At 43.6% G+C, this 13,299-nt stretch overlaps 1 protein-coding gene across 1 annotated transcript; it reads right to left on the bottom strand.

Annotated features, from left to right (window-relative positions):
• Window positions 1-2,856: 2,856 nt before the first annotated feature.
• CRYGS (crystallin gamma S) lies at window positions 2,857-5,192 on the bottom strand. Its single transcript, XM_035133648.3, has 2 exons — window positions 4,797-5,192; window positions 2,857-3,199 (listed from the first exon to the last, which is right to left on the bottom strand). Exons 1-2 carry the CDS (start codon window positions 5,190-5,192, stop codon window positions 2,927-2,929), a joined length of 669 nt encoding a protein of 222 aa, XP_034989539.3. The 3' UTR covers window positions 2,857-2,926.
• Between the last annotated feature and the right edge of the window lie 8,107 nt (window positions 5,193-13,299).

The raw sequence follows: 13,299 nt of genomic DNA, 5'->3' as shown, positions 1-13,299 counted from the left end.
TTATTGGCAATGTTCTGGGAGCCACATCTTAGTAGTGGATGTGGCCAGAATATAGATTTTAACCTCTGTCCAATAGGCTACTTTCTACACACACTCACATACACAGATTTTCACTTATTTGAAATATTGGAACCCTAAAGGTAAAGGTACCCCTGACCATTTGGTCCAGTCGCGGACGACTCTGGGGTTGCACGCTCATCTCGCTCTATAGGCCGAGGGAGCCGGCATTTGTCCGCAGACAGCTTCCAGGTCATGTGGCCAGCATGACTAAGCTGCTTCTGGCGAAACCAGAGCAGCACACAGAAATGCCATTTACCATCCCTATTTATCAACTTGCACTTTGATGTGCTTTCGAACTGTTAGGTTGGCAGGAGCTGGGACTGAGCAATGGGAGCTCACCCCGTCGTGGGGATTCGAACCGCTGACCTTCTGATTGGCAAGCCCTAGGCAACCCTAGATTCAAATTTGGGTGGGCCTTATAAAACCCACAAGACCTTCTGTGGTCTTAATACCAGTGCTTTTTTCTGGGGGAACGCAGGGGTATGCATTTTGTGGATCTAAGTTTGGCCTGATTGAGGGGCAGTATTTCAATATGAGTAGGAAAATGAGAGTACCCCTAAACATTTTTTTTTTTAAAAAAAAGAGCACTGCTTAATACCTTAAGATAAATGTTCCCTGTACCAGGATGCAGGGCCGGCTGTAAGGCAAGGCTGGGTGGCGCAATGTGCCAGGGCGCCGGGCCGCCAGGGGGGTGTCACGCTGCTGTGCCCGCGGCAGCTGCGCTGTGCCCGCCAGACAGCCGTGCTGGGAAACGGGGGGGGCAGAGGGATCTTCGCACCAGGGCGCCAGATACGCTTAAGACGGCCCTGCTGCTCTGTGATTTAAAGCTGGTTTTCCCTCCATTTCCATGCAGGTTTGGATTCGGGCATTTAACTTTTGACTCAAGTTGAATTTAGCCACTACTGCCTTGCTTCCTTTAGCTCTGCCCGATTCCCACAAAAGCTGTTGGATGAAAGCCATCAATTTAAGGTTATGCCTTCTTGGCTTTCCCCCACAATAGTTACTAAGTTCTACGTCTCGGTAAAGCAAAACACATATTGAGGCAATGCCTGTTTGACACTGAGCAACAGAGCAATCTCTCTGCAATGAGAAAACTTCGTCCCCGCTATGACTGTTTTCTAACTAGTCCCCTTCATACAATGGCATCTTATCTACGGAATCTAACAAATCTAAAATATAGAAGAGCTTTCTCGAGTGCACCACTGAATGTGCTTCCTTCAGCAATACTTGAGAGTCCTTTTATGAGAAACCCACTCTATAATTGTACATGTCCATGGGGAGATGGAAATTCTGAACGCATTGGTCCATATATTGTTATTTTATTTATTTATTTATTTTGCTTTTTGTACAGAGACTCCAGTAAAGAGTTAACCACCCCACTATTATTATCTAAACGGGGGTGTTCATCTGATAATTGTATGAAGCTTTAAAGATACTCCTGGACTTCTTTGTCTGCTTACAGTAGACTAAGTTAGCTGGAAAGACTACAAACTTAAATTAGTTTTATTTCAATTTAACAGACGTGCTAGCCAGGGCTGATGGGAGCTGCAATCCTCTTTACCCTGACTTTGGTCACCTGCAGTGTAGGTTTGTTTTTTTAAAAAAACTCACCTTCTTTCTGTGGCTCTCAACTGTTTTTAACCTTGAGTTTTAATTGTTGTAAGCTGCCCTGCGACTTAATAGTACCACTGTATTCTGCTCTGGTCAGACCTCACCTGGAGTACTGTGTCCAGTTCTGGGCACCACAGTTCAAGAAGGATACTGACAAGCTGGAACGTGTCCAGAAGAGGGCAACGAAAATGGTCAAAGGCCTGGAAGCGATGCCTTATGAGGAACAGCTTAGGGAGCTGGGTATGTTTAGCCTGGAGAAGAGAAGGTTAAGGGGTGATACGATAGCCATGTTCAAATATATGAAAGGATGTCATATGGAGGAGGGAGAAAGATTGTTTTCTGCTGCTCCAGAGAAGCAGACACGGAGCAATGGATTCAAACTTCAAGAAAGAAGATTCCACCTAAACATTAGGAAGAACTTCCTGACAGTAAGAGCTGTTCGGCAGTGGAATTTGCTACCAAGGAGTGTGGTGGAGTCTCTTTCTTTGGAGGTCTTTAAGCAGAGGCTTGACAGGCATATGTCAAGAATGCTTTGATGGTGTTTCCTGCTTGGCAGGGGGTTGGACTGGATGGCCCTTGTGGTCTCTTCCAACTCTATGATTCTATGATTCTATTACTTTGGGGGTGAAGGGCAGGCAGTGCATTTCAAATGATAATAATCCAGAAATCTGGAGAGCAAAGGATGGAGAAAGTGGAACCAATTGTTGGATTACCATGATGGAAATTACAGCAGTTCTTAGAGTTGTTAGGAGACCTCTATTCCCCCAACAGAGCTACAGTTCCTAGAGTGGTTTAATAGTCAATCCCTGTTCACAGGAAACACTTAACAGATTAAAATTCCCAGGATTCTTTGGGGAAAACCATGACTGTTTAAAGTGGTGTGATACTTCTTTAACTGTATAGTGCAAGGTGGGATTGAAAAAGGGAAATGGGAGAGACCTTTAAGGGAATCCTGAAACCTTGCCCTCTGACTCCCCTGTTTTATCCAAACCATTAGGCATATCTGTTAGACAGTATTCTATGGGCTGTCATAGAAAGCAAAGGGACAAACTTCATTTTTCCTCACCCCCAATAATCTGAGCAAAACTCAAGTTTCCTTGTGAATGGATGTTGCAAAGATTAGTCATCTCCCTTAAAGAAAACACACAGACACACATTTTTACCATGAATGATGACAAGTGGAACTGAACTCACAAGTGCTTTATTTATGGCATCAAGTCAGCTTTCACATCGGCTTTAGACTTAATGCTGCCCATTACTCTGCAATACGGCGAAAGGACTGGACCACTGCGGACGCAGACCCCCACTCGACAGGTTTACTATACTCTCCTCTCTCCAGAAGATACTGCCTGCCACGGAAATTGGGGTGTTCGTAGAAAACCCAGGCCCCATCCAGGACTTTGCAGGAGTGGATTTCGCGCAGGTGAAACTGATCCATGACAGAAGGGCAGTCCTCTGTGGATTCATGCATCTGGCCACTAAAGTCACCCTTCTCAAAGAGCTGGATTTGGTATTTGCCTCCACTGGGCTAGAAGGAGGAGGGTAGAGAACACAACATGCAATTGAGGAGCTGAGCAGAGGCTGTGCACAGTTCAGACTGCAAAATTGGGTGGAAAATAGACATTACCCAATAAAGCAAAGAATGTATTGTAGCTGTGGACGCAGAACCAACCACCCCTTGATGTGGATTTAGTTATCTTTATTATACTTTTCTGTGAGATCCCTGTCAGCCAGTGCCCCCTAGCAAGAAGCAGGAAGAATCTCATTCATTACCAATTGTGAGTATAGAACAGGGATTGAGAACTTGTGCCCCCCCCCCAGTGGCTGCAGGACTCCAACTCCCATCATCCCTGACCAATGGTCATCCTGGCTTAGCCTGATGGGAGTTGGAGTTCAACTTCTGGAAGACCGCAGGTTCCCCATCCCTGTTGTAAAACCACATGGTGGGAATTGCACATGGCACAGGAGTGGCTTGGCCAGTGCAGTGGAGCCGCAGCAATAACCTCCCAGAAGCAATGTTGCTGCCGCTTACCGGAGGAATGAGGCAATGGTAAAGTTGGGGCTGCACAGGTGCATTGCCAAAGGTAATTCAGCACTCCTGCCAATGCACTGGCAGAGTTCTTTCCTCATCATCATCTTGCCTCCTTCCTTCCAGTAAGCGGCAGCCGTGTTGCTGCCAGGAGGCTGTTGCTGTAGCTTCACCCCTCTGGGCAAGCTTTTCCCAAAATGGCACATATCACCTTTAATATCCTATGGCATATCAGACTCCAAGGTCCCATGTGACATGCATTCTGTTAACCATGCTTTATAGCAGGCATCCCCAAACTCCGGCCCTCCAGATGTTTTGGACTACAATTCCCATCATCCCTGACCACTGGTACTGTTAGCTAGGGATCATGGGAGTTGTAGGCCAAAACATCTGGAGGGCCGCAGTTTGGGGATGCCTGCTTTATAGCCTACCAGAACTTTTGCAGACCCAGGCAAAAGGCTCTATCGAAAGAGGTGAGTCCTCCAGCACCATCCCAGCCTCAAAAGCATGAGGTCAGGGATGATGGGGAGTTGCAGTTCTGCAATATCTGGAGGGCACCACTCTGACCACTCTCGCTTTTGGTGGATCAAGTCATAGACATCTGGTTGGCCACTATGAGAACAGGATGCTGGATTAGATTATGCGTCTTTGCTTGGATTCAGCAGGGTTCTTGAAACCAATAAAACTTTCACATTCTTCAATGCAGGGGTGCAGAACCCATGGCTTTCCATTTGTTGTTGAACTACAACTCCCATCAATACCTGCCATGGGCCATGCTGCTTGGGGCTGATGGGAGTTGGAGTCCCACAACATCAGGAGGGCCACAGTTTCCTCGCCCCTGTTTCAGTGTTTATCCATGTTAATAACATTAGATACAGATACAGTGTGAGGATCTGTGTGTACTTAAAAAAAGAGGAGACTTATAAATGAACCCGTCTCAAGTGTCAATATATGTGAATATCCCATTTGCCCACATTTCAGAGCCAAACAGAGAGGAGGGAAATGTCCGACTTACTAGCTGAATATCTTACTATGTGAATATCCCATTTGCCCACATTTCAGAGCCAAACAGAGAGGAGGTAAATGTCCGACTTACTAGCTGAATAGATTTGCATGAGCTGACGCGGTCATTTAGGCCCATCCACCGTTGATATTCAGGATATTCCCCATGAGTCAGCACATACATGTTCCCTGCAAAGTTTGGCCGCTCATAAACAACCCAGGCACCCCCCTCCACACGGATGGAATTGCAGCGGCTCAAGTCAGTGTGGAAATCCAAACAGTCCCTGTCAGACTCATAGCGGCGCCCCTGGAAATTCTTGCCTTCGTAGAAGGTGATCTGAAACACAAGCAAAGTACAAAAGGAATCATGCTTCCACTGGACATGGCGCAGCTTGGCTAAAGTTACATGGACACGAGGGATGGGAGCATATATCAATTTCAGTTTCTCTCCATTTCCTTTTTTTTCAAGTTTAACTCCAATTTGGCCCATATCTGCATCAGTTTCCAATTCCTTTCACATCTGCATGAAAATTTGTGGGGGAAATGCATCCTCTACAATGTGCATTTTACATGCAAATTTACCTCGTTTTTTGCAGTTTTCCTGACAACTATTTTGAAAGCTATTTTCCTTAATAGATGTATTTCTGTGCACTGTTTTGCTTGGAGAACTGTGTCACAAAATTTGGAGAAGTGTAAATTTCAGGTCACATATTGATATATGTTTAGGTCAGTTTACATTAAATTTATTTCCTATACCTAAATAACAAGCTCCACTAGGAATTCCTCTTCCATTTTTAGGTACAAGAGAGTTGCACAAGAGAACCTGTGACTTAGTTGTCATAGATGAATGCCAAGGCTCATAAACAACCCAAAGAACACAAACAACCCAGTTCTGTCAAGCTGACAGAACATTTAGGCAAAAAGTACCCTGAGCATCAACAGGAAGTCTATGGTAAGGTTGCAATTAGGTTAGTCAGTATTACAGCAATAGGTACAGATGACATTTTGCATTTCTTATGTGTGATATGACTCTTTTGAGCTCACAGCATTTCCTTACTTAAAAAATGCATAAACCACCCTTCATCCAAATGTGGATTTTAGGACAGTATGCAAAGAAATGTGAAATTACAAATACAGCATACAACAAACCAACAGCACAATAAAGTTAACCAGCTCAAAATGCCAAAATTTAAAATGCCTGGGCGAATAATAAGGTTGCGATAGAACATAGGCAGCTTGGTAATGAATCGCATCCTGCTACTCTACTCAAGAGCACCAGAAGGGGTGGGGAATCAACATTCCAGTTCAAGACAGGGGAACTCCAGGCTACCTTAAACATCTGTCGCTTTCAGAATGTGCATCAAAGCCAATTCACACAAACTCTATTTGGACAACATATCCAGGGATAGGATCATAAGGAGGGAGAGGGAGATCACAGCTGTTCCACCCCCCCCCCATTTGTTCTATCTGAAGCAGTAAACTTATCATAGCTGCCAAGTTTTCCCTTTTCTCGCGAGGAAGCCTATTCAGCATAATGGAATTTCCGTTTTAAAAAAGGGAGAACTTGGCAGCTATGAAACTTATCCTTCGTGCATTCAAACCGTACAAATATTCAGTGGGTACCCAGATTGCTGTTTGGGGGAAGTGGTAGTGCGGGGATTACATTTGCACCCGATTCTCTACATGAATCCTGCAGCAGAATCTGGCCCACCATCTGCTAGCACTCCCCGGCAGAGCAAACAGAAAGCAATTTGCTATTAGCTCTGCTCCCACCAGAGTCTACCTACGGGACCCCTGACCAAGCACCAAAAGTTGTAGCCGCTTGACACTTCAGAGGCAGGGAAAGTTCTCCATTTCTGGTCAAACCTCTTCTTCTTAACTTAGAAGAAGAAGAATCTAAAGGTCACGCAAAACAATACATTTATATTTCTGTACTTCATTGTTTGTACAAAGACCCGATTAGGCAATCCAGATTAGGACTAGGGTGGATGAGGGGAGTTGTCACATCTTTAAATGTCCTTCTCCATGTATGAGGTGTGATAGGTGGTCAGCGCTTCAGTGGTGGCAAACCCTCTCCAGAGAGGCTCATCAGATAAGGGGGTGGGGGTGTTGGTAGTTATTTGCTTAGATTTTGGAACAAACAGCATCACAGACAGGGGCCCATTACTCTTATGCAACCACTTTCCAAATTGCAGTTACAATAGCAATGGCAGTATCTCCCCAGAAATTACAGGCGGGACATGTAAGACAAAATAGCATAGCAACAGATATGCAAAGCAACATGAAGGGAAGACATCTAAGCCACACAAAAGTCCTCTGCAAGACCATTGACTCTATATATGAAATAAAGCTGCATTTAAAAGAAAAACACGCCAGTAAATCCAGGTTCCTCTTGATTCCTCTTCCACAGAACAAACAAAACAACAACAAAGGAAATATGCATCTCACACTGTCTAATGTTGTCATTTTCAAATACTGATCTCAAATTGACAGAATTATATCTGCTGGAGATGCTACAAGGAAAACTAGGAAAGTCCGCTAATAATTCCAGGTGTTTGTTTATTATCTAACCTGGTACGTGCCACAAGAAATGAACCACCTGCCTCCTTAGACAGGGAGCCACTCAACCCTCTGCTTTTTTCTTGGTTCTGCTAAGCTAGCAAACAATGCATTCCTGTTAGAAGAGGTTCGTTTTCTTGCAGACAATGAATGGAAGAGAGGCATCCTGAGACCACAAACATACTTACCTTGCTTCCAGTTTTGGACATGATCAATGTGGGGTGCAAATATTCCTGGAGGAGGAGGTGAACTAGAAGCAGCTGCCAGAGCCAGAATCAGGAAGCCTCGTTTTATAGTGAGCTCATTTTTAGACTAGACATTCGCTTTGTCATGAAAATGGGATCCAAAAATTGAGTCAGTGATTCTGAGGCTATTCATCTGTTCTAGAAAAACAAACAGGATTACAAAATAAAGGCAGGCTTCATTGCTCCTATTATTTTTGGGCATTGCCTGTTGCATTATCAGGTTCTGAATGCTTTGCTGAGTCAGAACACTGAACTCCTGTCAGAAATATTCAAAATAAAAAGTGCTTGCCCTCTAATAATAATAATAATAATTTTATTATTTATAAGCCACCCATCTGACTGGGTTGCCCCAGCCTCTCTGGGCGGCTTCCAACAAAATATTAAAAAACAGAAAACCGCAAACATTCAAAATTTCCCTGTACAGGGCTTCCCTTCAGGTGTCTCCTAAAAATCAGTTGTTTATGTCCTTGATATCTGATGGGAGTGCATTCTACAAGGTGGCCACCACTACCTAAAAGGCCTTCTATTGATCACTTCTCACAGTGAGGGAACAGCCAGAAGGCCCTCAGAGCTGAATCTCTGTGTCTGGGCTGAACGCTGGGGTTGAAGACGCTCCTTCAGGTAAACAAGCCCAAAGCTGTTTAGAGCTTTAAAAGTCAGCATGAACCCTTTGAATTGCGCTTGGAAACATACTGGGAGCCAATGTAGATCTTCTAGGGCTGGAATGTTATGTTCCTGACATCCACTCCCAGTCAGCAGTCTAGCTGCCGCATTCTGGTTTAGTTATAGTTTCCCAATCACCTTCAAAGGTGTACACCTAGAGTACATTGCAACAGCCAAGCAGGAGATATGTACCATTTTAGTGGAGTGGGGCAACACTCCCAGCCCAACTTTGACATATGTATAGATGAGTTCAACTACAGAAACCCTACAGTGGGACTCAAAATCTAGAAAACCACACAGCTCCTCAACCTTGCATGAGTCAGAAGGTAAACTGGGGAACATTAGCAGAGGAAGAAAAGTGCCGTTGCTTACAGAGAATCCTCTGAAAGACAGCTCAAGGGGTATTTTATTGCTTAAGGGTATCTATAAACTGCGAACTCATAAGGAAAACATTGCAGCAGCGTGTTCCAAAATACAATAAAAACCATTAAGACATCATAGAATAATAAAGTCCAGGAACAAATGACCAACAATGGATGTAATAAATTCTCTAAAAATGTTTGATGAAACAAAAAGCAAACAAGAAAATATCAAAAATCTGCCTGTCTGATTTCATCAGGAACAGTATTTTAAAATACTGGTGCCACTACAGCAGGAGGCCTCCAGATCTATGTGCCCTTGGGATTCTGCCCAGGGGTTGGCGGGGCAGTAACACTATCTGCTATTGACTAAAGCATGTGTCATGCTTTTGCATATTGATACATTTCGGCTTCACAAACCCACATGGAAAAGGAGTTTAAACTGGAGCACAGAAGCTCTGCAACTACAATGCTCCAGAGATGGTCCATAAAAATAACTCCTGAGCGGTGCCAACATGTATTATTTGTAGACCATAGTATGGGAATGCTTTTGCGCATCACACAACAGCAAACCTAGGTTTGCTATCACATATTGTACCCACTTGGTATACACCTATAACTATTATATGAAGTGGGTGCAAATGATAGGGCTTTTATTATTCTGAGGAAAGGAGCCAGGCCTGTGCAGAATGGGAGGGGTAGCGGCTTGTCCTGGGCCTCAGAAGGCTAAGCCAGTTGTGGGGAGCAGCAAGGACCAGCTGCTTTTTTGTTTGAGTTTATCCTTTTATTCAACAAGATTCCTGCCCTGGGCCTCTAAGCTCTACACAGACCGAAGGGGGCAATATCACAGAGCAATTCCTCTGCAGTATTAGTGAGGTAAGGGTTAATGAACCTAAATTGGTAATGTTTATTAACTGCAATAAGGGACGTGGGTGGCGCTGTGGGTTAAACCACAGAGCCTAGGGCTTGCCGATCAGAAGGTTGGCGGTTCAAATCCCCATGACGAGGTGAGCTCCCGTTGCTTGGTCCCTGCTCCTGCCAATCTAGCAGTTCGAAAGCACGTCAAAGTGCAAGTAGATAAATAGGTGGGAAGGTAAACGCCGTTTCTGTGTGCTGCTCTGGTTCGCCAGAAGCAGCTTAGTCATGCTGGCCACATGACCCGGAAAAAATGTCTGCCTCGTCCAGTAAAGCGAGATGAGCGCCACAACCCCAGAGTCGTTCGCGACTGGACTTAACTGTCAGGGGTCCTTTACCTTTACCTTTTAGAGTTGGCATCCGTCTGTCTCAGGAGAAAATAAAAGCGTGAGCCTTTGCAGGTGAAGTCAACTTGTTGGAAGGTTGCATCACCTGCTGTGGCTGTAGAGACTGATGCAGGAGAGACATGCCTTGTTGCAGCTGGGGCAGATGAAGGCATCCAACCCTCATTTCGCATTTGCAGGCACCTTTGTAACACAGAGTTAGTCTGCCAGGGGGCCTGGTACATGAAGCCAGCTCCCTGTACAGCACGTCCTTGAGGATTCTGCCTTCTTTCATTCTGTAGACATGATCAAGTCAGTGCAGACATTACCAAGATAGGTGTGCAAACATACTGGGAATGTAAGCTTGGGAGAGCACATCTTTGTTTGAGACTCTGTCCTAACTATAACCATTTGAGATCAATTTAGTGTGTTTAGCAAAGCGAACACTCCTTTGCTTTTGACTAGCCGTTACCAATTTTTTCCCAGAATCCTGGTGATTCACAAATTGTAGCCCTAAACTTTACCTACCATTGTGTCCTCTGGATTGCTACCCTACTCAGAATTAAAGATATATTGACCATACAATTAATCTTCTACTGCGTTATTTTCAAACATTTGACCTTTTAACTAAATGAACCACATTTACAGAATACCAAAGGAGTTCCTAAAACTGTTTTCACCAAGCTATTCAATGCGGCAAAGTCCACTGCTAAACCCAAAAACATTGCCTAAGTGATAAGGATCCAAATCTATAAAAGGATTATTGAATTGTGCGCCATCAACCCAGTTTTTATCATGACTTGAGATCAGCTGCATTCAGATGTTACATTGAGTTGGATGTGGGAGAAGAGAAATGAGCAGGATCTATGCAACAGAGACACACAGAAAATAAAACTAATTCAATGAGCCAAATCCTGCACATAGATATTAAAATACTTGCTAACGGGAATGTTTAAAAGCAGGACACTGCAATAATGCACACAATTAATTGCTCAGAAGGTTGAATTTCAGTGTGGAGCTCTTAGAACCAATTTACTTTCTACAGAACAATTTGGGCTTTAATCATCCTTTGTGTGGGAAGATTAAAAAAGTTTGAAATGGTACAGCTCAAAAAATTAACTAGACGCTCATTACACTCATCATTGCAACCAGCTAGCAAAATATCCCCATACACTTGAGACGTTATTTAACAGCAAAATCCCAAAATGGATTTATTGGTGGAAGGGGGGGGCAGAAGAGAGATTAAGAGAATAAGAGAAAATAATTTCAGAAGACATGGGCTAGCCAAGAAATGTCAGAGACATTACCAAAAAAAACCCTGAATGTAAGCTGGTTTACAGCTCTCTTTCTCCCCCATCTATTTGCCATTCTATGGTTATTTGAGACAGGAGAAAGGGTACCCCAAAACGTTACAGGAGGGATGGGGAACATGTGACCCAACAGCTGTTGGATTCCAACTCCCAGCAAGGCCAGCCAGTTTGGCCAATGGTCAGGGAAGCTGTGGTCCAGCAACATCTAGAGGACCAGTACTTCTCCATCCTAGCTTTACAAGGATTCAGCATCTATTGGAAGAAATGGGAAAAGGCCTAAGGCCATGTCCAATGGTGTCCCTCCACTGATGCTCTTTGATGCAGAGGGGGTTTGTCCGCAGTACCAGGGAGGGAGGCCATTTCTGTCAATTTCTCCTCCCACTTCCCCTCTCTCTATTTTGCTACAGAATGCTGGAGGACCCTTTAGAACAGTGTGAGAGGTTGCATGGGAAGAAGTGGCCAAATATGCCCCTCATCTCCCTCCTGCTGACAGAAGACAAAAAGCCTCCCATCAGTGGATGGACACCATCAGATACAACCTCTAGCATTAAACTCACTGAGATTTCTTACATTATTAAGTCAACTGTATTTAAGAGGACTGCTAGGGTCAGGATTTCTTTCAATCTATTACTACCTAGAATGGTAGTTATGTAGAGAAACAAGTTTTAAAAACGTGTTGCGGTTTACTAGCTTTGCAAATAAAAAAAAATGCAATGCAGTATAAAAACCTCGGTTAACTACTGCCCTCCCAACCTTCTGGAGCACACAGCAGGGGCCTGCAGTGGGAGGGGAACTGGCAAAAATGACCTCCTTCAGTATGACTGCTGACCCAAACCTCTGCTGGATCAGATTTTACAAGTTGTTCCGAAGACTGGAAGGCACTTTTACTGTTTGTAAAGAGTATTTTTTTCATTAGTTCAATTTATCTTCCCAGCCTTCTCTTCTTCAACCTAAAGAAAAATCCCACTAGATGAACCCTGCAGCGATTTTCTGTTTTGAATTCTTCCCATTCCCACGTACCCAAAAAGCCACCAGGCTCTTTGCACATGATTGCACAGGTTTCAAAGGGTGAGGGGGGAGCAACACTAACAGCTCTTTCAAAACAATTGGGATTTCTTCCAGCAAACGCAGTTATGTTTGGGTTGCACGCTTCTTCATCCCTGCTTATTGGAACATCCTCACTTAACGTGCCTTCTTCCATTAGTTCCCCCCCCCCCCAACTTAAAGATTCATCCCCATACCATTAAAAAGCAACATGGGAAGCAGGATTTTTGCAGTGTATCGAACAGGATTGGGGCATTTTTTTATTTTGTTCATTTTAAGTTACGGCAACCCAGCTTCAGGATAAAGAAATCTGAACAAACATATTATTGGAAATGCTTTATTCACCAGAGCGATAAATAGAACTGTTTTGAAAGTAGCGAAGTGCAGTCTGTGGCAGGCTTCTATCCAAAATCTATAATATATGCAAGATGTAATTTTTGAGGTATACATCTGAATATTAATTCTTAAAAACATGAAATGGGTTTAGGAATAGTGTGACATTTGATCTGTGTGTGCTCCTCTTCAGTATGTTTGAGCTTTTAGTGTATGGTTATCATGGTTTCTGACATTAATTCTGCAACAACTGAACCTAGAAACTTGCATTTGAGTCCTCTTCCATAAAAATGAAGAGTTGTTCAACTGGGAGTTTCTCCTGCTTCAAAGAAAATGTGACTTTGCAAATGGAAATTTTTTAAGATGGCTCTCGTAGCACTATGAATCCAGAGTATTAATGAGAGCTGACATTTGTAGTATTAGACCAATTAGGCGTGCATGCTTTGAAGTCATTATAGATGAGAAGCATAACAAAGCACTTCTGGGGTTTGATGATGTGAAAGACATCCATGTTAAAACCCTGATTCCCTTGAATATTTTTTCCCACTGCATACTAGAGCTAGATAGTTTTAGTTAATTAGAAAAACCACCATGATTTCAGAAAGGAAGGATTTTAACTTTGTCATCCATGTTAGCCTTCAAATTTAGCCAACACCAAGTACACAAACAATCCCCCTCCCTCCACTTTTATACACAGGATGACAGAAAAGTTGCAGAACGTGAGTAGAAGGGGAGGAATATGCAGCTCTACTCAGAAATAAGCCTTAAAATAAGTTTAATCCTAAATAAATATATATATATATAGGATTGCAGGCAAAATGACTTTCTTCTCCTTTTAACAAGGTG

Source organism: Zootoca vivipara, chromosome 5, assembly GCF_965207765.1.
Source record: "Zootoca vivipara chromosome 5, rZooViv2.hap1.1, whole genome shotgun sequence".
Taxonomy (NCBI): domain Eukaryota; kingdom Metazoa; phylum Chordata; class Lepidosauria; order Squamata; family Lacertidae; genus Zootoca; species Zootoca vivipara.
The sequence above is the reverse complement of the archived record's forward strand: the minus strand, read 5'-3'. Positions and strand labels throughout refer to the sequence as shown.

Bases quoted from the DNA above. Each gene is read 5' to 3' on its own strand.
- CRYGS (XM_035133648.3), bottom strand. From the start codon at position 5,192: ATGGGCCAAATTGGAGTTAAACTTGAAAAAAAAGGAAATGGAGAGAAA. The intron at 3,200-4,796 runs GTAAGTCGGACA...TCCTCCTTCTAG, and splicing joins CATGCAAATCTATTCAGCTA to CCCAGTGGAGGCAAATACCA.